We start from the raw sequence: 26,489 nt of genomic DNA on the forward strand, positions 1-26,489 counted from the left end.
AAAAAATAATAATTAAGGAAATCTAGTGAAATTAAAAATTAAAGCCCAATAGGATAATCTAAAAATGGTACCGTTCATGGAACGGGCGTCCGAGGGGTGCTAATCCTTCCCCGGGCGTAACCGTACTCCCGAACCTAGATCCAGAAAATTGTAGACCGGTTTAAGGTTCTTTTCGGTGGGCTTAAAATTAATTTAAGTTTTCATCGATTAGAATCGAGTCAATAGGTGGCCAATCGCACCTAGTAAAAAAAAAAAAAGATTGGTGGCGACTCCTAGTTTAATTTTTAGTAAGTTTTCACATTCACGTCTGGCGGTCGGGTTCCCGGACCCGCACGTTACGACAGGGAATGAAATAAAAGACATTGAGATGACCAAATAGTAGATCGAAGGATAAAATATTTTGATTTTCTTAAGTTTTGATCATAATTTTATATGAGTTTATTAATATTCGAAATGGATCATTCGCTTTAAAAGAATATCTTTTGTTGAACACATAAGTCTAGTTGTTAATCAATAGTTAATATTTTCATTAATTTGATAACGCCGTAATATTTTTCGAATAATTTTATCTTTTATTAATTTTAAAAATTATCATACTATATAAATTATAATTTTTTCTTTAAAAATTTTTTTTCTCTCCTATTCAAAAAAAAAAATCTCTTTACCTTACCTTTGATGTTCCCGCGATCAGAATACTAGATCCAACCGCGAGGTGACCGACTGACGTAAGGGAGCGTTGTCGAAAGACTTGAGAAAAAGAAAAATAGTGAAAAGAGTGAAGAAAGAAAAAGGGTATTTTAAACATTTCATGTTTACCCGTTAACGTCATTTATACGGACAAATTATCCATTTCGAATACTAATAGATCCATATGAAATTATAGTCAAAACTTAAGAGGTCATAGTATTTTACTCTACATCTAACTAAAGAAATAAAGATAAAACGTTCATTAACATAAATGGTATTAGGAATACTCACTAGTCGTTATAAAAAAAAAAAAGTCTGGGATTTTACCTGCATTTAGAAAGCAGAGAAGATTGTTAGTAATGTGTAGTTAATTAAAAAACTTTAGCACCTGACGTAAGCTATCCATCACAAACATAATCCCTCAAAGTGGCAGAGACCAAGTTTAGTAGTGCATGTTGGTTGCTAGTATCAATGTTATTAAATCATTGGCTAATAAATGAAGATGAAGTATAGATGACGCATATATCATTGCTGAATTTTGAGTCTCGCTACTACCAAGGGGCAGAGGCTCTTTGGCTTTGTGAATTAATGATTTTGTGAAATTACTACCTTATAAATGTTATAACCTAACCTAGCATAGAACAACCTTCATTTTTCTCTTTTTCTTTTTCTCTCTAAAATATTAATAAAATGAAATGAAAATGAAAATTATATTATTATGTAATTATAAATCATTAATATTTTAAATAAATTATATTTTTTAAAATTTTAATATTTAAAAAGTGAAATTAAAGAAAAAATTGAATTAAATTAAATTATATAATCATATTAAATTTTAATTATAAATTATTAAATATTTTAAACAAATCCTACATTTTTAATATTTTGATATGTTAAAAAATGAAAATAGAGAAAAAAAACAAATTTTAAAAAAAGTGCCTGCGGGGGAGGGATGAGTTTAGTTAAAAGGGATACGATAGAGATAATCGGTTGAGGAGGTTAGGAGTTTAGTTAAAATTGTAATTACAGTTTTCACACTTTTCATTTAATCCTTCAATGTTTTATGTATCACATCAAATTCTTGAGTGATTTTTTTATGTATTCAGTAAATAACATATTTTTTACTGTTAACAAAAATACTATTCTTTTCAGTTTGACTTTTTTAATATACATTTTGAAAATTGATATTTGGTGGTTTGTTTGGTTTTTTATATAAATATAATTCTATCAATTACAACTTTGGAAATGAAAAATTAAAATCTAAATTCTTTGTGATGAAAAACCATATATTAATCACTGAATTCACCATCTTGTTTCATAAAATAATATTTTTATACAATTATTTAATTATGAATTTTTTAATAGCATTAAATTAATACAACTAGACCATCTTTCTACCTATTTTTTAATTTCTCTTTCTACCTCTCCATTTCTTTCTTTAATATTTTTTTTCTTTTCTTTTATGTCCTTCACGTGACTAAAGTAGGAAGTCCCTTTGAGCTTACTTTTACTTATGTAATAGATATATATAAATATAAGAATTTTTTTGTCTTGCCTTTCAAAAAAAATACAAGAATTTTTAAGAAAATAAACTTTAAACTAATTTATATATTTTAAAATATATAAATAATTACATAAGATCTATTTATGTTTCTTAACTTAATCATTGTTAAATAATTATAAAAAAAACCTTAATTTAAATTGACCCCTCGCTTTTAATCAACATAATATATGAGTGCTTGAAACAGGATACGAAATTACTTACGCAGAAAACGGAAAGGATTAGGATTGGGTTCCCCGTACCAAAGCTGAATTCCATAGAGGAGCTCGTTGTGAATGTCTGCATAGGAAAGATTTTCACTGTATATTGTTGGAGAAGACGACTTGACTACCATGTCTATCTTGCAGTGATCTGCAATCTCTGACACTTTGCGATACCCCAACATAACATAAGAATAATATTGCCTTTCCATTGAGGATCTGTTGGATGAATTATAAACACCATGGGTACAAGGCCTAGTGTCTATGTAGTGAGAAGAATCAACTGGATTTTCACAACTCAAGTATAAAACTGTTGCCATGGCCAGTAGGCATAAGCCATGATCCTCGAGATCATAAGAACTGAAAGAACGAAAAGGAAGGGAGGAGCAGTTGTTCCTTTGAAGAAGACCAGCATCAACAACTCGGATCGTGGAATTCTGATAATCGATTGCCAGCACGTAGTACTTGAGGTCTTTCGAGTTAAAAATTGTGTTATTGTTCTCGCATTCCAGCTGGTAACGGGGTTTCTCACCGCAGTTTCTAGGATCACCTTTCAATCCAAAAGGGTGTGAGATGTTGAGAATTTGACCGCAGGAAGAGGGTTTCTGGCATCGGTAAGGGAGTGTCTTAGCACCGCAACAAAGAAGAAATAGGTGTAGAAGGAAAAACGTTGTGCAGACAAATCTTCCCAAATGCATGGTGATAGCGGATACCCTGACGTCTGAGACAGGAGGAAGGAAAGAAAAGGCCGGCCGGGTAATTACCCAACTACAGCAAGTTGCTGTGTGTTTTAATGTTGTTAGGAATGTATTTTCAAACACAGGAAAACGATGGGACATCACTTCTGTCTAAACTTAATTAACAAAGATGGTAACCAAAATAATGGAAGGAAACAAAAAGATTTAAGAATTAATACAATTAATTATACCGTAAAAGAGCACCCCCAACATTTGGTCTATGAATTATACAAATGCATCTATCACGTATTTAAATATTTAAATTTGAATTTCTTTTTTCGAATAAAAATATAAATACTATTGAGGAGGGAAAAAAATGAGCTATAGAATTTCTTAAAAAAAAAATTCATGAAGTTTTGAGGATTGAACAAGAACTAAAATTTGAATTGAGGGGATTAGATATATATAACATATATATATCATAGTTATTATAGTTATTATATAATGATATTATATTGTAATAATATTATTGAGCAAAAGATAATAATCAATAAAAACTAAAATGCCCTAGTGAACTTTTGGACAAAACTCTATTATAATAGGTTGTAACGTTTTTGTTGTGATGTTCTAATTATTTAATATGTAAGGATAAAGTTTGAAAATATACAAATATACATTAAAAATAATTTTAAAAATTTATATTATATTCTCAATAAAATATTTATAAATCAAATGTTATAATCTTAATTTTTCAAAATTTTAATTTAAAATTTTTTTATATATCTCTATCGCTCAATACTATATTCTCAACAGTTTAATATCTAATTTCTATTAGCTAATACTCCATTAGGATATCCTAATTAATTTCTATTAGCTGGTACACCATTAGGATAAGAATCAAGGCAACTTGGGGTCAATTACTCAAAAGTCTTTGACAGCTCAGTCTCACCCACTCTTATAATTGACAGATCTTTCAAGGAAATTAGGTGCCACACACCGGCGTTTTAGTCTGCAAAGTAGGCCCAACTCTGTAATGGCCTAAGACGTTACATATCAGGTTGCGTATTTTGGCTTTAATTCCCGTCTAAGAAAAATATTGCATCATCCATTCTAAGAGATTTGTCCACGAAGCTTGGAATCATTTGCGGATGGTTTATTCAAAGTCTCCTAGCTATTTCCAAGTCAATCTTTCTTGTTCAACTTATTGAAATATCTTTGATATGTGACTACAAGACTAACTCGCTGCTCTATTATTTCATTTAACTGGGTAATTTCGTGACTCTCTAGACTTAAAATAATTAATTAAAAAAAGAACTTCAGACCTAAATGATTTGCTAGCAGTCTTTAGCCATTTCAACTCTCACTTTCTCTTCAACTTTGGAAAATAATATGACATGAGTGCATGCATGGGCATGTCTACCTCAGCCTCTTGCGGTAAAAAATAAGGAAACAACACTAACTTACTACTAATAACGTTTTGTACAAAAAAATAATAAATCCCAAATTTGGTGATAAATCAACTTGTTCTAAGAAGCTGTGGTTTATGGCTAAAAGGTGCATATATTGTGACAACTTATAATCTAAGAGAAAATCATTCAGGTTTATGGCCTGTTCAATAGGAGAGATGGTTCCTCTGTTTTGCTTCTTTTACTTGTTAATAACATCTACAGCATCTAAAGAGATCAATCAGGAATGCCGGGAATTAAGATGCAGTCGCCATGGACCATCCGTCCGTTTCCCCTTCCAACTTAAAGGTATCCATCCCGATCACTGCGCCTATCGTACTGGCTTTGATCTGTCTTGCACCACAAAAAATGAAACAGTGCTCGAACTGCCTGTTTCTGTGAAGCTATTTGTTTCAAAGATTGATTACCAGTCACAAATGCTTCATTTATATGACCCAACTCTCACGCTTCTGAAACGGCTTCAGTTCCTGAATCTATCCGATTCTCCATTCAGTTTTGTTTTCCGGTACTCTTTTTCTGAAGGGGGAAGGGGGATCGGGTACTTACCGTTTCAGGATTATTCATTATTCAATTGTTCGAGAACATTTCACCGATGGGAATACCCTGTCTTCCCCAGTCAAGCTGGCCATCAAATTGTTGCTCTTGATTCTAGCAATTCCATAGATAAGTCGCCTTCTCTGTTTTCTTGCACCAAGATGTATAACGTTTATTCAGTTCCGCTAGATATACTTTACGAAAATCATGATATTCAATTTCGTTGGTCTTCACCAAAATTGGAATGCGGAAGCTGTAAGGAAGAAGGAAAGATTTGTGGGTGGAAGAAGAATGCCTCAGAACCTCAAACTTTGTGCTTCCCTAAACACAGAGACAGAGGTAACTCTTGTGTCTTTTCTTTTCTCTTAAATTCTCTATTTCTTACTTTAAAGTTTTCGTCAATTATTTGAAGCAAAAGAGGTGCTGAAATCACATCTCAACTAACAACCACTTCTCAAAGAAAAAAATGTGTTGGATGAAACCGTGATCCATTCAATTTCTTACATAGGAATTGGAAGCTTGGACTCAAGTAATATGCCGATAATAAAAGAAAAGAAGAATTCGTTTCAATTTGATTCTGTTTGAATTTCATATGTTCCAGAATGATTTAGCTTATAAGTTGAAATTTATTTGTTTTGAATCGAAAGATGTTTTGTCCAGATTTTTGAACTGATGATAGTATTACAATTGTACTCCATGCAGGGGCATCAACAGGACAAGTAGTCACAGGTAAAAGTTACCCTGCTTAAATATTAATATGATAAGTAAGATTGAGAGAAACTGCTCTCAAATTGTTGGAATTATGTGCAGGTGTCGTTCTCGGTTCGTGTTTGCTTGCAATAATTGTTATGGCACTCTATGAAGCTTATATATCAGACAAATTAGACAGGGAGAACCAGATAAGAATAAAAAGGTTTATGGAGGATTACAAAGCTCTCAAGCCCACAAGATACTCCTATGCTGATATCAAGAGGATCACAAACCAATTCAAGGAAGAACTGGGCCAGGGTTCTTATGGAACTGTGTTCAAGGGAAAGCTGTCAAATGAAATTCTAGTAGCTGTTAAAGTCCTCAATGAAACCAAAGGGAACGGAGAAGAATTTATCAATGAAGTCGGAACAATAGGAAAAATCCACCACATTAATGTGGTTCGCTTGGTAGGCTTCTGTGCTGATGGATTTAGACGGGCTCTGGTCTATGAGTTTCTGCCAAATGGTTCCTTGCAAAAGTTCATTGCTTCAGCTGACTCTAAGACCCTTTTTCTTGGCTGGGAAAAGCTGCAGGGTATTGCCCTTGGTGTAGCCAAAGGACTCGAATATCTTCATCGAGGCTGTGATCAACGAATACTTCATTTCGATATCAAACCTCACAACATCTTGCTCGATCACAATTTCAATCCAAAAATCTGTGACTTCGGTCTATCTAAGATGTGCTCGAAGGATCAAAGCGCAGTATCCATGACAACAGCTCGAGGAACAATCGGTTACATTGCACCTGAGGTGTTCTCCAGGAATTTCGGTAATGTGTCTTACAAGTCTGATGTTTATAGCTTTGGAATGTTATTGCTCGAAATGGTAGGAGGCAAGAAAAACATTGATGGTAAAGATGATAATGCTGTGGAAGCCTACTACCCTGATTGGATCCATAATCTTTTAGAAGACGGGGAAGATCTACGAATCCCAATCGAAGGAGAGGAAAGTAGTAAAATTGCCAAGAAACTAGCCACTGTAGGACTTTGGTGCATCCAATGGCACCCCGTGGATCGTCCTTCCATGGAAGTGGTGGTGCAAATGTTGGAAGGGAAAGAAGATCATCTCAAAATTCCACCAAATTCTTTCGACTTTACAGGCACAAGACCGAATGCTTCTATACCGGAAAGACGTCGACGCCAACAAGAGCTGGATGTAATTTCCGAAGTCCATCAGGAAATGGAAGAGATCAACGATCTGCAAGAGGAATGACAGAGGTTTGGAATTTGAATGAGTAGAACTTAAAACGTTTGTAATATTTTATGGTGAAGCTTTTGTAATTGGTGCTTGGGAATTGTAAACCTTAGATAGCGTTAGAAATGACTTTTAAGATCACCATAATGATCTTATTATCATAGTTCTATTATCATGGATGATTTAATATTATCATATTTAGTTAACAACTATTAATTACTGAGAATTAAAGATCATCCAATTTGATATCAGGTAAAAATCATATGCAATTTTATTTACAATTACCCAAAGTAATCATAATAATTTGAATATTGTATAAAAATAATAATATGTAAAATATTAATATTATTTCTTGGATATAAGGTATAATTAAATGATTATCAGGGTACATTTATACTCTTTGTAACCTCTAGGTTAATAGTGTATTTTTCCCCTTTTATAGATATAGATAATAGGTACAAAACCACATTAAATATTATCTCTTATAGTTGATTTATTTATGTATTGATTTCAATGTTAAATACGTTTCTACTTAAAAATCCCAACAAATAAAAAATAAAAGGAGAATTATTTTGATACTTTTTCTCAAATTTAAGACGGCAAAATAGAAGCACAAAGAGAGAAGAAGATGGCAGTTTCCCATAGGGAAGGAGATGGGAAAAGAAATAAGGAAAAATAGATAAAGAGATTAAAAAAACAAAAAGAAAAGAAACTCAAAGCAGAGCCACCAAAAAAGTTGCAAAAGTAATTACCACCAGAAAAGGTATGATGATAGGATAGCACACCAAAGGCTTCCACATGTGTATCTCTTGGCCCTTCCTTTTTCGCTGGTTCTTTTTGAAAGGCCGACTTCCAGACAAAGCTAGACCCAAGGCAAAGGCCCCTAATACCAAAATTAGAAGATAAGCTTTCCAAAGTTGCAAGTGTCAAAGCTGAGCCAAGAATAAAGACACCCATTGCCAAGGTTCTATATTTCTATCCGCCAATGCCATATGAGATCCTCCTGCTGCTACTGCCACTGGTACCAAACTATTTGATGCTTCCATCTCTCTTCCTACTGCAACAACTTAAATGCAATTCAAAAGCAGTTAGCCTACATTGACCCACATTTTGAACCACAGTCCCCAGAGCAATGTATTGCATTTGCAGCATATATCCCTTTGAAAAAGGTTGTTTAGGTTAACAATCACCTTTGAAAAAACTGTTTAAAGAGTTTGAAAAGATTGATAATTGACTTAAGCATCGGAGTGCTATTTTCCTTCTTGCTTGCTTGCAGATCCTATCTCAGTTAGCCCTCAACATGGACATAATAAAAGAGTAAGAGTGTATATGAGAATTTTATTGTAGCTCCAAAACTTACTTGGTCATTATGCCCGATAATTATTTATAAATTTTGGTTGCATTTAACATTTTTTATTGAACTAATTATAATTAATCTCATAAAGAGTATGGAAACTTTACATTTTAATTTTTTTATGTTTGATATTATGTTCGAATAGATATAATTATATCATTTATACAAAATAAAATGTTAGAGGTATTATTTTTTGTTTATACACAAACAAAGTGTCTCACAATAAAAGTTAACTTCTTCAGCTTTTTTTTTTAATTTAAATCTGAATTATTATATTTTTTAATTTTTTTGTTCTCTTATGGGGTCTGATACTACTTATAATGAGTTGGTGTTTTCAATCCAAAAAATATGTCTGATAGGTGATGAAAGGGTTATATTTATATACCCAAGATTCATCTCATTTTTTTACAGATATGAGATTCGTGACATTAAGATATTACTAGTTTTCTTAATCAATGAGATTTTAAAATTATATGAAGATTAATTAACTCAAATTTTCATTTTTTAATTAATTAAAATAAAACTCCTATATTTTTTTTTTGTGGCATCTTCATATAATTTGACACAATTAAAATCTACAAGGTTCAAGGACGAATCCAGGTTGGGGACAATGAGGGTAATTGTCATTATTGATATCCTAATGTCTCTTTGATTTTATTACAAAAATAGTTTAAAATTTTAACCCTTTTATATTTTTTTCATTAAAATTGAAAAAAATAATATATATATCACATCATTATAAATATTTGAAAAAGTAAAAATATAATTATTACAAAAAGTGACTTATTTTTCATATTAATAGTTTGTATAATATTATTTATAAAATACGAGCCTTATAATTAATTTGTTTATCAATATAAAATCTATTAAAACTTTAAAAAAGAATTATAAAACAACAAATAAAAAATATTTATAAGTTAAAAAGTTATCTTTTACCTCATTTGTTACTTTTCTCACCTACAAAAAATTATAATATCTAATAAAAGCAAATGAGGAATCAGTTGAGAGAAAAGAACATGACAAGTAATTTTATGAAAGAAATGCCAAAAAAAAAAGTCAAAGGGGTGATATTGCTTGCTTTTTTCAAAAATGAAAATATTTGTAATTAGTTTTTTATATTTTTGATAAATTGTTATTATAATAGAGTATTCATTTATTATTAGAAAATTTTTTTACTGAAAAAAACAATTTGATGTATGTAGAATAATAACTTAAAAAATAAGATTATCAATTTTGAAGAGATATTCTTGAATGAATGATTCTTTAATTAAATATATAAATAAAAATACATTTTGTAGTATTGATAATTTAAAAAATTTTACAACACTTTCGAACTATAAGAACTCGCTGACAACTTTCGTTAAACTAGAGTTGATTTGTATTTATAACTTTTGTGTATTTAATATATTTATATATATAGTTTTTTAAAAACTTAATTATTAATAATTTTTATATATATAGTTTAACTCCATTGAATATAAATCCTAAATGGTCTCTTACAAAGTTAAAAACTGAGAGGAGGCAAGGCATGAGATAGGTAAAGGGGACTAGACGAAGATGATGGAAAACGTTTTTACGCATATTCTTTTCACCAATTAGAAAATATCTATTTAAAATTCACAAACTTATTTTGGCTTAGCTTATTTTAAATTTAAAAGTTATTATTAAGCTTTTATAAAAAATAATAACTTTTAGAATTAAGCTAAAACTGTTTAATAAACTATTTAACGAAATAAATTATATAAATTCTAATTTCGGTTAAAATTACCATAAAGAATATATGTCATCTTCAATCACCTAATAAACTATAATGTAATGCTTCAAGTTTATATATAATTTTATATGTTAAAATCAAATAAATCAATAAAGAAACGGAACAATTATCAAACTTATATAGTAGCAATAGTATTAAATTTTTATTGATCTAGTAAGCAATCGAATCATAATGCTTCAATTTCTAAAAAAAGAAAAAAGGAAACGATGTATTTAATATTAAAATATTTTTTGGTGAAAAAGAAAGAAAACTTTTAAATAGTATTTAAATACAGTTTTGAATTTTAGATTTTTTTTTCTCTTAATCTTTGCAAGAACAAAAAAAATTTTAGATTTTGATATTTTGTTGTTGGGTCTTCTGTTTTTTTCTGAATGTAATTTTGAATTTTAGATTTTTTTTCTTTTAATCTTTGTAAGAATAAAAAAATTATAGATTTTGACATTCTATTGTTGGATCTTCTTTTTTTTTAGTAGTTTTTGTAGAGAGATAAAAGAGAGGGAAATCACAATTTACGTTGAAAAATGATAATTTATAGAAAGAAAGAGAGGAGATGAGAGGGAGATTGATTGAGAGAGAGATATTTTCTGAAAAATTAATATATTTTTAAAAGAATAGGAGAAAGCTCTTTCCTGTAGCTTTTCTTTAAGCTTTTTTTTTAAAAATTTTATTCTTTAAAAAAAAGTTAATTTTTTTAAGAGTTTCTAAAAAAATTATGTTTGACTTGATCTTTATTTTTAAGAGATAGATAAGTTGAAAAAAAATTAAATCAAATAAGTACTAAATAAATAAATAAATAATTTTAATTTACAAAATGTTTATATTCAATGCCATTTCATCTATGTTCTCCAAGAAAAAAAAAAGTCACTTTTTTGTTGCATACAAAACTCATACAAAAAAGTAAGCTTTTTTATCTGTTTTTTTTTTTCCTTTTAGATGTAACTTCACTTCTTCTTCTTTTTTTTTTCATTTAATTTAGTCAGCAATTAAACATGTTTTTGTTTTGTGGAAAAATTAGGATGCTTTTATTTCATAAAAAAAAAAAATTTAACATGTATTAGACTTAGAATTTTAATTCTTAAATGAGTCTGTTTTTTATTTTTCTCGATAAAAAAAGATACAATGTTATGAAGTCGAATTTTAGAAGAGTAAGCAAAATTTAAAGGATATAGAAGTTGACTATCATACCAACACATTTTTTTAATGAAAAGTGGATTTTTAACTGGTACGGGGCACCAATTGAGGGTTATGAAGGTAATAAGGTTACATAAATTGTGATTAGTATAGTTTAGATCATCACATCCTTGTATTCAAGTTGCATATATTAATTATAATTGGGCAAGATTAAGTAATAATTCATCACATAAAGTTTATAAAATTTTTATTTAAAATTATTAAATAAAAAAACCCAAACCAACTAATTTGACTAAATTTAATTAGTATATCAATCATATGACCAGAATTAACTAAAAACAGTATTTATAACAAAATCTAGTCTATATTTGTCGAATGTCGAAATTTTAATAAAAATTAAATAAAGTATTAAAATTCATTTAGAAATAAACCTAACATAAGAATCTCTATTTAAGTTTTGCTTATATCCCTAATATGAATAGGGTAACATCTTTTTTTCCTCAACAGTAATGAATTTATTTCACATCATTATAAAATGTTCAAATATTTTATTTTCGTAATTAGTGGACTCAAATGTTACATCATAAGCTTAAAAAAATCTTCTTTTTTCCTTAATTTTTTTTCTTATTTCCCTAAACTTTTGGATTATAAGATAGAATTATCGTTTGACTAAAACAACAAGTTGATCACACAAAAGAATAAAGAGCAGCCCAAAATAAAAAGTAGTGACTCCAAAAAATCATTAAAAAAAACCTACCTGGAAATAGTAAAACGGGATCCCTACCCCAGCCGGTGCCAAACGTTGCACTCGCTTTTACATAATGACACCTGTCCAACAAAAAATTTAAGCCACCAATAGAAAGCCACCTGAACAAATAACAAGCCATGACGTGGCGATGTAAGAAGAGATTCGAGATGGGTTGGGTACTCGCGCGAGTGAAGAGAACGTTGATCGTTGGTTTTGTGTGAAACGCTAGTGAAAAAAAAGCGAAAAAGAAAGGAAAGGAAAAGAAAAATAAAAGAGTTGGTGGGTTTTGGATGGTTGGTTTTTATTCCCTCTTTGTCTCTCTACNTTTTTTTCTTTTTTTTTTTTCAATTTTTTCGATTTTGTTTTTGTGGAGAAGAGAAAACAACGCTCTTTCCTTTCTCTCAAAAACTAAAAGCAAAAAACTTAAGAAAAAAAAAAGGGAAAATTGTTTGTTTTGTGGTTTTTTTTTTTTGGAAAACGAGGAAAGACTTTCCGTGAAGAAAAGCTCCCTTTAGTATTTCTTTTTTTCTCTCTAAAAAAAGTAACCGTTTTTTGGTTTCTCTGGTTTTCGGTTAGGAAGGACGAGAGGAGAGGGGAGGAGGTGGAGTTTTTTTGCTAAAGTGACAGCGTGGTTAGTAACGGGGAATGAAAATTCCGGCTTGGAGGTGGTGCTAACGTGACAGTAGTCGGTGATGGAGGAAAATGACTGCTGAATGGAATTCTCATTCGATGCTGGAATTCCGATGCCCCGAACAGCAGCAGCGGTGGCAGCAGCGGCGGCGGTGGCTGTGACTGAAGGAACCTCGCTTTCACCGTCGTTGAATCAAGGCATCTCTCTCTCACTCTCTTCATATATTTCTTTACTCTGTTTTTATTTATTATTTTTTTTTCGTTTTTTATTCTGTGAAACGCAAGAGAAATGCGGTTCACATGTTTTTGTTGGTTATATTTTCCTGTTGTGAATTGTCCTTTTTGTCCATTTTTGATGGTGAATTCCGCTTTGATCATTGTCGATAATCAATCATTTCTTTGGTTAAATTTTAATGAAGAAACTATGTAAAGTTTGAATATTAATTATTCATCTTAAATTCTTACTTGCGTTTCAATTATTGAGAAAATAGTGCAATTTTTCTGTGATTTTGAATAAGTTGTCGCAAATTTTGTTGCGGTGAACGAATTTGAGATTCCACTTTTTTTAGTTTGTTTTATTTTTTTTTAAATTTCAAATTCAATGTCAAATTTAAGGTTTTAAGAAATAAAAATGAAATTTAAAATTTTGTGTGATTAGGTTTTATTCTTTATTTATTTGTTCCTTTTTTTCTTTTATTTATTGCTTTATTTTATTATTTCTTTTACTGTTTTTTTACTATGTAAAAGCAAATGCTAGTAAGCAAAATTATGAATTGGTTGAAAAATGAACAAACGACTAAAATGCTACACTTATTCTAATAAGTATAATTGTTATATATAGAAGTAAAATCATGCATTTTGTCATTAAGAAAATACATTTTTAACTTTTCAAAAAATATTGTTTGCTTTTAAATTTAAATTAAAGCTTTTGCCTCTTGATTCTAGAAGAAGAAGGCAAGTAGTGAAAGGCATCAGTCCTCTTGGACCTTAATGTTTTTAATTTTTTATGAATTTGGTTTTGATCAATGCTGAAATTTGAGCTGCATTAATTTACTATGTATCTTTTGAGGTGGTGATGGTCATTCTAGTCAGTCTGTTTTCACATCTTTTTGTCACTGTTTGATTTAATTGAAGTGACAAGAGTGAAATTTCTGAATTATTTTTACAGTTAGAATTTTTTTTAAAATATATATTCTCTTCATATATCAGATCTGCTAATGTGATTGTGGGAATCATATTAGTGCTTCAGATATAAATTGTATTGTTGTTCATGCAAGTTGAATATGGACTACCCATATGAAACACATATCATTTTAATATGGAGAAATCATATTAAACATGATTGTTCTAGACATAATAGTTTGTGTCTTAGGTTCCGAAATGGTGGAAATAGAAGCTTTTTTCTCTGAGTACCATTTCTCAGTTAATATTCAGTTTTGTGGTAGTCTTCAAAATGGATTCATTGCCTTAATGTTTTTACTTCGACTCTTGTCTCTTTTGAACTATAACTCTTTTACCTTTTGTATTTTTCAGTTATCTTGTATAGGATGCTACTTTTAAGCACCATACTTAGTGTACTGGAACAGATTCTTAGATAAAGTATCTTTCTGTTGAACAGAATATTGCTGCATTTATTTGTTTTTTAAACTTTCTGGATTGTACATAGTTGATCTTCATGCTTCCTTCAAATGCTGAATTTTCTAAAATGAAATTTTCTGTTCTTGGTGTAAACATTCTCAAATTAGAGGCCAGTTTGGATCTTGAAAAGGAGGGAAAGAACATAAACCAGTTTTATAAAGGTCTTTTATTGAGGCCTTAGAAAAACGGATTTGCATTTTTTTCCTTAATAATTTGGCCACTGTAGAGGCATGCAGATGTCAAAGGTTAGACTGAGATTTCTTACTGCTGCTAGCCAGAATCATGTTTGTTAAAGGGATTCTCATCCTGTCCCAATTATTTCATGCAAATTCTCAATCATTTGCACCTTGATGCTTTTCACTGTTAGAACATTGGGTGAGTCTACTTTAAATGCAAGGGATAAATCTATGATATTTTAAAGCTAATATGAAACTAAAAATTGAAATTTAGAGTTTGTACATTCCAGGTATATTGTGCACGAAATGAGAATTGCAATACCCGTATGTAGTTCCTTGACTCTATTTTGTCATGTATTTTCTGAACCTACTTATTTAATATTATTTCAGATGCTATGTGGCAAATGAACTTGAGATCGAGTGAAACAATGGAATCTGGTCCCTACCCTGAGCGTCCTGGAGAACCAGATTGTTCTTATTATATCAGGACAGGCCTTTGTAGATTTGGGGCAACATGTCGTTTTAATCATCCTCCTAACCGAAAGCTGGTATAAAGCTGTGGCTTGTTTGGACAATTCTTATGAACTCAGAGTTAATGCTATATGAGTGAGATATTATTGGTACAATGCAAAAGAGCCTCTCAATTTCATGCGTTTAGAAGCCTTATTATTATCTTTGACATAATATCGGTAGTTAAGTTGTAGAAACTTGAGGTGTTTACACATGGGTGTTTACTTCTAAATCACCCTAAAACAGAACTCATTTTAGGAAAATTTATAGAGTATATAGATGCTCAAGAGATAAGCATGGTTTTGTATATGCACGTGCGCATGCAGACACGCACACACTTGCTGCTCTGAACATTGGCATACTTCATCTGATACTGTCATTTCATTTTAACCGTCTTACTACTTGTTTGAGTTTTTAAATATCAATTGTCATTTGAAACATTTACTTAGACTATATCAAATTCCAGGCTATTGCCGCTGCAAGGATGAAAGGAGAATTTCCAGAAAGAGCAGGACAACCTGAATGCCAGGCATGTACTTATTCCTTGGTTCCCTATGTAATAACAATGTTGCTGCTTTTATCTATGTTCTTTATAATTTGCAATGTATGATTAACATACAATATGTGGAGAGGCTATTGGCACTCCCTATTGTCTATTCACACTCCCCACTAGGAACTTAACATTGTAATTTCCTAAATTACCCTCACTTAAATAACTTTTTATTAAAGTTAAACTTTAATTAAATATATTAATGTTTGTCTATTCACACTCCCCGATATTAATTATTTGTATTTTTACTTATTTATTGAAATCTTTACAATTTTTTATTATAATTGCAACTTAATAAAAAAGGAGGAGAGTATTTTTCTATAAGAAACTCAGATTCATATGCTGAAGCAAATTTGTATAGCAAACTCGTAGAAACAACTTCAGAAGAAAAAATACAAATGGCACTATAAGAACTGCACAAAGTTGGATGCCAATATATTTCATGTTTATTAAGTAATTACATACCCTCCCTATAAAAATAAAAAATCAGTAATAAATATTTTATGTTCTTCGTCAAAAAAAATATTTTATGTTCATTTACTAACTGGTGTGTTTGTTACAAATTATCTACAGGATGAGGAATAAAAAACTCTAATAAGGAATGACCTTAAAAGTGAAGACAAATATACTAAACATTCAACAATAAATAACCCCATTTGATTGGTTAACCAAATTCCAAAACAGAGAAGGAAAAATCAAGCTTAACAGCAGATTCATTGAATCCATATTCAGTCCCAAACGCAATCATTAGTTTTGCCACCAAACAAGCTTATGATTAAACTCATATTTAAAACAACTGGACATACGTAATTTACTCTATTAAGTCATTAGGGGTTGAGTTTGCTACTTACTTTAACTATGGAGTGCATTGAGATCTATGAGACTTCCACTTGCACCAAACCTTGAAATTGTTACAGACCTAGCATCTAAACTTGCTCACGATAATCTGGGCCAATTTTCTTATTTAAACATTTACGATAATCTTCTTTATTTCCTATCTATTCCATCAATTTGCTACCCAACTTAGACTTTGTACATCTGAACTAAAACAGATATGACAACTATCTAGACAAATAAATTTGGAAAAAAGTTTATGTTGAGCTAAAATTTTAAAATAAAAAAAATAAAGAATTATTTAAATAAAGAAAAGAAGAACATACCGGAAGAAAGCATGCCAAGATAAGAATTTAACTCCAATTCCAAGCTATTTTTGCCATTAGGGCAAGAGATTTCATTAAAGTTCATGTTTTCATCATCGATTTGTTGCTGCTCCATTGTTAGATTCATCTAATATTAATGAATTGAACGCTACTAGAGAAGAAAGAAAGCAATGAAGAGTCACAAGGAATGGAAGCTATGGAGAGTTAAAAGGTGCGTAAACAAAAGGTGAGAGTAACTGAGATTAACTAGGAGTGTGAATAGATAAATAGTAATATAATTAATTAAAATTTGACCTGAATAAAAAATTATTTAAGTGAGGGTAATTTAGGAAATTACAATTATAAGGTGTTAGTGGGGAGTGTTAATAGACAATTAGAAGTGCTAATAGCCCCACCCTACTTTTACGTATTCAAAGAGGAAATTTATTTTATTTGTTGTGTCTTGGAGATTTCACCTATCAAAATGATGGGTCAAACATTTCAATGATTTTGTAAATGCAATCATTTTAACTTGAACAGTCTAGATTGATGCAGATATTTCTCTATTAATGCTTATGCTATTTTTGGTGAATTCTTATGGATTTGACTGTTAGATCCATTTGTTACTTGAACTTGTTGTAATTGAGTCCGTGGATGTTGAAAATTGATAATTTGCAGTTCAGAATTTGTTCACATCTATATGGGCGATACACTAGAATTAGACAAGTGTTCCTGCTACGTTTAAAGTTGTTCAAAATGGAAATAAAGACTACTTTGCAGGTTTTAAAGGAAATCCTGCTGGATGTTGAACATAGCGAGATTCATTAGATTATAGGTTAAAGGAAAATTTATTGAAAATAATAGTGTAAACAACACAGACGGTTGATGATAGAGGATTTCCGTTACTTCTCATATGGCCTCCTCCTCCTTTGTCCCTGCTTTTTCCTCAAAAGATTCTTTTAATCATGTGCAATTCATAAAGACGAATCCAGTCCGGTCTCGATCCTAGTATAAATAAAGTAAACAAATAAAGAACCCAAGAAAATGGAAATATGATGATAATTTGGATTGAAAAAAATTTCCTTCTCTTTCTAGAGGTTTGAGATATCAATCAAACTTAGTCTGAACCCTCAGCTTGACTTGATGGTCAAATTCTCCTAATATTTTCTTTATTCTTTTATGTTGTTTTGACTTTCTGTTCTAGAAAGAAAGATAGCACAAACTCCTCTTAGATTGTATGGAAGCTAAGTTGCAATCTTGACAGAAGCTACTCTTTTGGTTTTACTGCCTCATGTTTCAGATATGGGACTTCATGTTTCTTGTTTTCATGGATCTTTGGATCTGACAATTGACATTTTGCTTTTAACTGCTCTGCAGTACTACCTGAAGACAGGAACTTGCAAATTTGGAGCTACATGCAAGTTTCATCATCCTAGAGACAAAGCTGGGATAGCTGGGAGGGTTTCTTTAAATATTTTGGGCTATCCTCTTCGCCCGGTTCGGATTTCATTTTTTTCCTTTAACTCCTTACAATATAATGATACATTATGTCAATATTCAGGTCTTTTCCTGTTTCATTTTTGTTTGTTCCATTGTCTTATAAAAAAAAAGGTACAATCTTTTGACTGGGTTAGTTTAGCAAAGAGGGGGAATTGATATCATCCAGTTTAGCTTGTCCAATTGTTTGCCAATTGCATAGTTATATTGACTGAATGTTAGTTAGTTTATCCTTTAGATCTGATATGCAAATATAAACACATACGCAAGGATCATAAAGTAAAATGTATATGGCTTGCTATGACTCGCAGAGAACTTTTTATCTTTTTAATTTCTATTTTTAATTTTTTTTAAACTTTAAATTGGATTGCATGAATGAATATACTGCTGAATTTTCGACCATTGCTGGACTCAATATTGAGGTTAAATTATTGTATTAGTTTGGACCTCGTTAAGGCAAGCTATATTTCTTAAATGATTTGTTTCTAGCACCTGGTTTTTTCTGATTATTTGTGTTTCATAGGCTTAGTGTAACTTTCTTTTTTTTTTTTTTTTTAACTTTTCCTTCATACAGAATGAGCCAGAGTGTGCTTATTATTTAAGAACTGGACAATGTAAGTTTGGGAGCACTTGTAAATTCCACCATCCTCAGCCAACTAATATGATGGTCTCAGTGCGTGGCTCTCCTATTTATCAAACTGTCCCTTCTCCTACGACTCCTGGTCAGCAGTCATATGCAGGAGGGATTACAAATTGGTCAAGAGCATCTTTCATTCCCAGCCCCCGCTGGCAAGGTCCTTCAAGTTATGCACCTTTGATTTTACCTCAAGGGGTGGTATCAGTTCCAGGCTGGAATGCTTACAGTGTAAGCTTTTCCTAAACTTATTTCTAATGCTTTGTTCATTAAGCATGTCTATTTAGTGTTTACATGTGTTTGGAGAACATTTGGGGTGACAAGTGAGGCGACTTAAGGGAATTGTTGTTGTCAATATGCTAATACTTTGTATTTGGAATATATTAATGCTTGTATCTTGAATCAAGAAGTTGCTCGATTATTTTTAGAGAAGCATTATCAACCTTCATCACAAAAGGTTTCTTTTGTGGTTGATAACCTTTTATCTTTTCCTGGGCCTCAACAAAACACATCTGGAGCATGCTAAAATGGTGCAATTTAACCAATGACCTCTTTTTTTCCTCTAAAGAAGAATCTTATTCTCAGCTTGGGTACTGTTGCATGATGCTAAATGCTAATATTTGATGGAGCTAATGTCCAGAGAGCCATGGGAACAGTGGTTTCGTGATGCTTGCCATTAACGTGAAATTAATGGTACTTTGGTAGCATTATGAAAGCCCAGAATTAAGTCTGATGGAAGTTGGTTAAAGTGTTGGAGGTCACAAGTCGACAGTATTGGTGCTGTTACCAGTGGTAGTGGAGTTCTGTTGTTTTTTGTTGTAGGAGACACTTGTGGTTGGCTGATGATGTGTTTGGACAAGTGCAGTTTGCTGCAGATCTGGTTGATATTCTGAAGGAACTATTCTGGCCTAAAAAGTTAAACTTGATCCATATATTTCTTATCATGCTTATTAGTAGGTTTATGATTAAGAATTAAATAAGCATGTCAAAATCTGGGTCAACTCCCATCAACAGGTGAGGTGGATTGGAATTTAACTCTTAATGAGAGCCATTCATATGCTGGTTGCACCAGTTTGGTCTTTGGTAAAAGTAAACATGAAGTGCAGAGGTTTCTTTTAAAACTATGTACATGATTGTTGAATTACTTGACAATTAGAAATGAGAGTCACATTGAATCCAAAATTTTTAGTTCAACTAACTTATTTGATCAGATGCTTGTTTCTACAAAACAACTAATCTATCTCCTCCTGAATACATTATTAACTGTACACTATAAATCAGAACCTGACCATGAATGCATTTCCATTGAAGAACAAATGTTTTATGGTAATATTATAGTTGTGCTTGTCTCTGGTGCTCAGTTATTTCTATGGTTTTGGTCCAAATGGTTTGATGGCATCTCTAATAGTGTACTGTATCAAAATGCCTGAGAGCATACATCTAATCTCTGGTTTTTTTTTTTTTTAAATATTTGGTTATACAGAATTTGATTTTGTAAGTTGATTTTCACTTTGACTAGCAAGCATCTTTGCAGCGTGTAACATGTGATTTTTGAGAAGTGCTACCATTCTAATGCTTCTCATTTCTCTAGGGTCAACTGGCATCAGTCTCTTCTTCAGAGAACCTGCTGCAGACAAATGGAAATAATCAATATGGAACCACACACCAGAATGAATCGGCAACTGCAGGGTCTCAAGCATCCTTTTCTCAATTTCGTTCTGGCTCTGTCCCTGTGGGTTTTTATGCATTGCAGAGAGAGAATGTATTTCCTGAGAGACCTGGCCAGCCTGAGTGCCAATTTTACATGAAGACTGGAGATTGTAAATTTGGTACAGTTTGTAGGTTTCATCACCCAAGAGAGAGAGTTCTTCCTGCCCCAGACTGTGTATTGAGTCCTATAGGCCTTCCTTTACGTCCGGTGAGTTATGTATTCGGTGGAAATTCTGTCTCCGTTTACTTCTGTGTCTTTATCTGTTTTAAATAATTACAGCTGTTTATGAAAAACCCAGTCTTAATGCTATTTAAAACTATGTCATTCCCTAGCTATTTCCTTACATGACCTTTTCTTTTCTAGAAAAACTTGGTTTTGTTTTTCTAATTGTTGGGTTTTAGTTGCAGCTCAAGCTAATGATTTTTGTTCTTACAAAAGTAGATATTTGATTTTTGGGCAATTGTTCATTCTGTGGATAAAAGAGTCTAAGGCTATTAGGCATTGATTGAGTTTTGATAGTGAAAACGTTCTGGAAATCAAGAATTTGGTCACCGCAACTTTTGCCACTACTATACTTAATAGGATGTCTGAGCCACATTGAAGATAGGTGGTTCTTGTTGTGATCAATTCTAGGATGACTGGGGTTTGTTAGAATTAGGAATTTATGGTTAAGAGGAGCCACAAAATTGTTCTAATTCTGCAGATAGTTATGAGAGCACCATAAACAATCCATCTTGATTCATTTAAAACAAATAAAATAAAATCTTACCCTGTTAAAGCTATTCTCAATCTAATTTTTATGATGCAGTCATGGAAGACAAAGCATTGGAGGCAGAAATTATGTTATTTCCATTTTGATTTAAGGATTTTTTTGGTATTTTCAGATGCAGGGTTAGTTATGTGTGTGTGTTTCACTGTTCTAATTTTTGGGGCTAGTTTTGGATGCTTTAATGTATATTCTCTCTTGTCCAGTCTCCTTTTCTTCTACTCTCTCTGTCTCTCTCTTTCTTTCCGTTTTCCATACTGCATCAGATTAATAACTTTAACCATGTGAGAATTCTTGTAGACTTATCCAACCATTAGCCCTCTCCAACCTTAAAGGTAAAAAAATAGTCCACAAATTTGTGGTAATCTTGTCCAAGAATATTTCTGTTAGCTTCAAGTTGACGTAATAATTTAGTGAGAGCAAAGTTATTTCTGTTGATTGATTTACAGAACCAGTATAGTTAAATTTCCATTTTGCACAAACTGTAGGGTTTAATCTTTTAATTTAAAACTGTAAACTGTGTACCAAAAAGAAAGGTAAACTGTAGGTTTTACCACAGGATCCTCTGACACTTGTGTATGAACTCTTTAATTTTGTTTTAGCCCCATAGGGTTTAGGATAGTGCAATATTCCTATGAAAATTGCTACGACTCAATGACCATCTTCAAAGAATTTGACTTCATTGACTATGATTGCACTCAGTCGTGCTGTTCTTGGTCTTTAATTCTGCTCAGATAATATGACCTGTACAAGTTAAATTCTAATTGGCAATGAATTTCATGCTGAGATTTTTAAGTTAAAATCTTCATGTATCTCTTTTCTGATGGATAGATCAGAGTTAATAGGTTTTCTTCCTAGTTAACTTCCTCATTTTATTGTTTATTACTGTGTCTTGATTTGTTATGGTAGAGAGCCTTACCTCGCACACTTGTTTTGAAGCTTTCATGTTGCCCAGATTATATGGTCACTTGTAGAATTTGATTACTTTGACTTTCTTTTTGTCATTCTTAATTACGAAACTTAGTATGTTTTGCTTATTTGTTATCCATCTCACATTTTTATTCTGGTTTGAGGTTTGCTTTTGTTCTAGTCATTTTATCTTGCAATATTCCCATGATTTTATGGTGCATGTGGTTAGTTCACTAGGAGAGATTCCTTACTATGTGCAGACATGCTTTTTTACTATGTTGCTAATTTTATTCTTTTATTATTTGATATTTTCGTCCTTACGATGTTGTGGTGCTTTTATATTTTAACAGGGAGAACCTCTTTGCATTTTCTATTCTCGATATGGAATTTGCAAATTTGGTCCAAGTTGCAAGTTTAACCATCCTATGGGAATTTTCACATACAATTATTCTACATCATCTCCATCTGATGCCCCAGTTCACCGTTTATTGGGGTCTTCTTCAGGAACTGCTGGGTTAAACCTGTCATCAGAGGGGCTTGTTGAAGCAGGCTCTACAAAAACCAGACGACTTTCACTGTCAGAGAATAGACAATTGTCTTCCAGTGATGATAATATTGACACAGAGGGATAAGCACTGCAACAAGATATGGGCTGATTACCTTTGACAATCTTTTGATGGATGAGGAAGAGTAATCTGTAAATTCATTTCCCATTGTTGGAGATGTACAGAGTTCATGTCAAGTTGATTCTGTTCTTTAAAAAATATGCAATTCAGTCGATAGTTGCCTCTTCTGAATTTCATGTTGCTGCATTGTATAAATCTCAAAATGATGTCACATTTGGTAAAACCCAATGTGAACAGTTCATCTGTCCCAAAGCTCTTTTTCTTTCTAATTTTTGTGTTATGTTTCTTTCACAGTATGTTATACGAGGCATTTCTTTTGCAGTTTTTATGCCTCAGCCTAATTTTCTGGTGTAACTTCATCTAGCTGCTGTGTTTAAGATTTCCAGTCTAGGCCCTTGCTTTTCAAATATGAGTAATTGTCTGCCACCCTGCTTTGTTCATACAGCATAGCTTTAACATTTATATCATACTTCTTCCTCTTCTTTTTCCTTCTTGGACCTCACATCCACAGACATTTCCTAATATCAGCCTTATTTCTTGAGGTAATAGTTACTATGTTCCCATCATTAATCAATCTTGAGTGATTCTTAAAGTTGTTTCTTGCATTGACGTATTTTACTTCTTAATTATATGTGAGAGAAATTGTGAAGCTGAAGTATAAATGAGTAAACAGTTGATTCCCCTGCAAAAAGAAGTGGAACAGTGTTATCTATATCCTTGTTAGATGAATTTTCAAACTCTTCTGAGCTCCTGGTGATCCGATCCTACTTCATGATACGTGATTCTCTGAAGATGAATTTGTAAGTCATTCCAACAGAATCTCTCATGTTTTGTGGGATTATTTTATCTTTATCAAGCATCATACCCTTGTCCTTGCAGGAGGCTCTGGAAAATGATAGAGAATCTTCAGATATTGCTCAATAAAATATTTCAGATTTCTATTAAATATCCTTGACAAAATTATATCAGGTATAGTGCAATCATGGAAAAAGTAGTGTTTTTATTCTTTTTTCTATTTAATGAGAAATAAGTTCTGTAATTATTGGAAGTTTACCAGTTTATGATTGAGAAGGTTTTGCCTTCTTTTGGGCTGCCTGTTTTGCTTAATGCCAATTTTTGATGTGTCCTTGTGCTTCCTTATTTCTATGCGTCTCAGCATTCATGACCTACTGATTCAATGTAATGTCTGCTGGATCTTTCTGGAAAGTGTGGTTGCTTTGCTCGGAACTGTGGCAATGCTTATTGCATAGGGAGAGAAAAATATCAGAAAAAGAAGAGAGAGAGAGGGGGGGGGGGGTGGGGTGGGGGAAGAGGTGTCAGTTGGATAAAGAAGAATTTTGGGTTTGGGACCTTGCAATTTCCTCCACTTCTGTTCATCAACATGAGGTTGATCAAAGTTATTAGGTTGTAGTGGCTTCTTTTATGTTTCATTGCAACTTTGGTGTTGTAGTTTTGTGCTTACAAACAGAGAAATTACTGGATATAGAGTGGTTTAGATGCTTGACAATGCTATTTTCTTTTATATTATGATGTAAGTTGTGAGTTGTGACCATACCGCTTGTTCTGAAATTGTTTTCATTCTGGATAGCAATTAGGATCTTGCATTTTTGAATCTAATGTAATCATGCGTTTTGATTGTAGGTCAAGGATAACAGGGTGCTTATAGGATAGATCAGCGGTTAAAACCTCAAAATATCAAATAAAGCTCACGTCAGGCTTATGATCTCAGGGCGGAGGAACAACAAGTGAAAATGTTTGCTTTCTTGCTCCTACTTTTGATTTCCTGATTGCCATTGTGCTTGGTTGGCAAGAGATTCCATTTTGCTTAACTCTGTGTTCTGTTAATTTTGGTCATAACTGTTTAGTTTGGAACATTTCTAGAATATATCTCCTTTCACTCAGTATTATCACATTTGGTTCGCCTAGCATTTTTTCAATCTGACATTTCCTTCAACCTTAGATGTCCTACGGCCCCGTTTGGCTCAGCGAGACGGTGAACTACCCACCACACTGTCCCGCGCTTCCAAACGGAGTCTGGAGGTATTACCTTCCAGCTCAAGGCTTGGAATCATAATACTATTTGAAGAGATGTTATTGTCAAATATAACTACTTCCTTTGTCCCAGAAAAACTTGTTACATGTTGATCGACTTTTGTCAGTCAAATTTTTTTTAACTTTTGACTTTGTAAATGCTTTGTTTAAGAGTTGTTTTACAATAATGAGAATTAGTGTGGAATAGTTATATCATGTGGATAACAATGAAAGTAATACTAAACAAATTATAGGGTTCACGAATTAGTTTTACAATTGGGCAGTTATAGAGAGTTTAACTTGGTGACTCAGTATATGGAGCTAGTTAAGTAGTTTTTTTCCTAATCATTTTTCGAAGTTGAAGTGTTTTTTCCTTTTCTTTTATTTTTAAGAAACACGTGACATATTGTCAAGTGTCATTATGTCATTAAACCAACATGAATGTCTATGACCCAATATACGTAGTGAATTAAGCTAACTCGTTATTCTCGTGATGGACATGTTCCTACATAATGATGAATGTGTTTTTACATAATGGACTTGTTCTTCTTATGATAAACTTGTATTCTTCCCGTGATAAATAGGTTCTTCTATCACGGACTTGTTCTTCCTATGATGAACATATTCTCCTCAAGTGTATTCTTCCCGTGACGTTCAATAAATATTTTCTTGCCAATCACTTTTACTTGGTATATATAAGAGCCTTGACAATTCATGAAGAACATTAGAAATTCAACATATTCTCTCCCTAAGATATTCTCTTTAAAAAGCTTAAAAAATTTCTTCCCGAATACTCTCTCCTTTACTCAACTCTTTCCATCTATTCTCTATTGTGCTCCGTCACCACACTTATTCTACTTTTTTTTTTCTTAATTTATATTTTTTACGTCAAATACTTAACACTTCAAGGGTTGTTCCAAGATGTCCCTATGTTGTTTTTAGTGCATCTTGTTTTATTGGTTACAACATTAGTTTTCTCCTTATCAAAAAATCCCTCTATAATTTGTAATAAAAAAATGTATTTTTAAAAACCTTTGAATGAAGTAATTTCTAAACATATGTATATATATATAGAAAAAATAAATTTTGATCAATTAAAATATTGAAAATGATAAAGATTGAAAATTTTGAAAAGTAAAAAGAGTGAAATGTGATAACTGGGCTGGGCTCAAGCAGTTTTAAACTCACTTGGTGGGCTTTTTGAACTTTCATTTAGTGGGTTGATTGTTCGTTGTTCCTTGGCGCACAATGGGCAAGTCATACGGTTCCTCGCTTGGCACTTGGCAGGCCGGTTTTTACCCTAAACGGCCACCCTGCCTTTTAACACTTACCATGCAAACATCTTGATAGCCTATGGTACAAGAGAAATAGGATCACATTTTTTATAATGTGTCTAACTAAACTATATTATAGTATTTGTTTTGTAATAAATTATTGTAATATATATCAAAAGTTGTAATATGATTACAATAAAAAATCAATACAATTACATTGTATTGTACTCTGAAATGTTGTTAAGGACATTTTTACCTTTCAACTTTATTACTTTGTTAAATATGCTTTGTAATATTATAATTAAAATAAAATATATAATGTA

The 26,489-nt window shown here is 31.8% G+C and overlaps 3 protein-coding genes across 4 annotated transcripts; 2 read left to right on the plus strand and 1 right to left on the minus strand.

The window, feature by feature from the left end:
* Positions 891-3,257, minus strand: LOC18599380. Its single transcript, XM_018120687.1, has 2 exons — positions 2,453-3,257; positions 891-1,014 (listed from the first exon to the last, which is right to left on the minus strand). The coding sequence occupies exons 1-2, from the start codon at positions 3,144-3,146 to the stop codon at positions 965-967; spliced, it is 744 nt and encodes a 247-aa protein (XP_017976176.1). The 5' UTR covers positions 3,147-3,257; the 3' UTR covers positions 891-964.
* LOC18599381 (rust resistance kinase Lr10) lies at positions 4,655-7,260 on the plus strand. Its single transcript, XM_018120634.1, has 3 exons — positions 4,655-5,464; positions 5,828-5,854; positions 5,936-7,260. Exons 1-3 carry the CDS (start codon positions 4,729-4,731, stop codon positions 7,084-7,086), a joined length of 1,914 nt encoding a protein of 637 aa, XP_017976123.1. The 5' UTR covers positions 4,655-4,728; the 3' UTR covers positions 7,087-7,260.
* LOC18599382 (zinc finger CCCH domain-containing protein ZFN-like) lies at positions 12,409-24,548 on the plus strand. Of its 2 annotated transcripts, XM_007029329.2 has the most exons (9): positions 12,409-12,903; positions 14,910-15,067; positions 15,496-15,558; positions 18,096-18,215; positions 18,790-19,080; positions 20,441-20,767; positions 22,586-23,661; positions 23,741-23,830; positions 24,503-24,548. In XM_007029329.2, exons 1-7 carry the CDS (start codon positions 12,789-12,791, stop codon positions 22,865-22,867), a joined length of 1,356 nt encoding a protein of 451 aa, XP_007029391.1. In that variant the 5' UTR covers positions 12,409-12,788; the 3' UTR covers positions 22,868-23,661; positions 23,741-23,830; positions 24,503-24,548. The 2 variants fall into 2 exon arrangements, with proteins under 2 accessions (XP_007029391.1, XP_017977170.1); XM_018121681.1 differs by lacking the exon at positions 12,409-12,903 and having other exon boundaries at positions 15,060-15,139.

This window comes from Theobroma cacao, chromosome 5, assembly GCF_000208745.1.
Source record: "Theobroma cacao cultivar B97-61/B2 chromosome 5, Criollo_cocoa_genome_V2, whole genome shotgun sequence".
Classification (NCBI taxonomy): domain Eukaryota; kingdom Viridiplantae; phylum Streptophyta; class Magnoliopsida; order Malvales; family Malvaceae; genus Theobroma; species Theobroma cacao.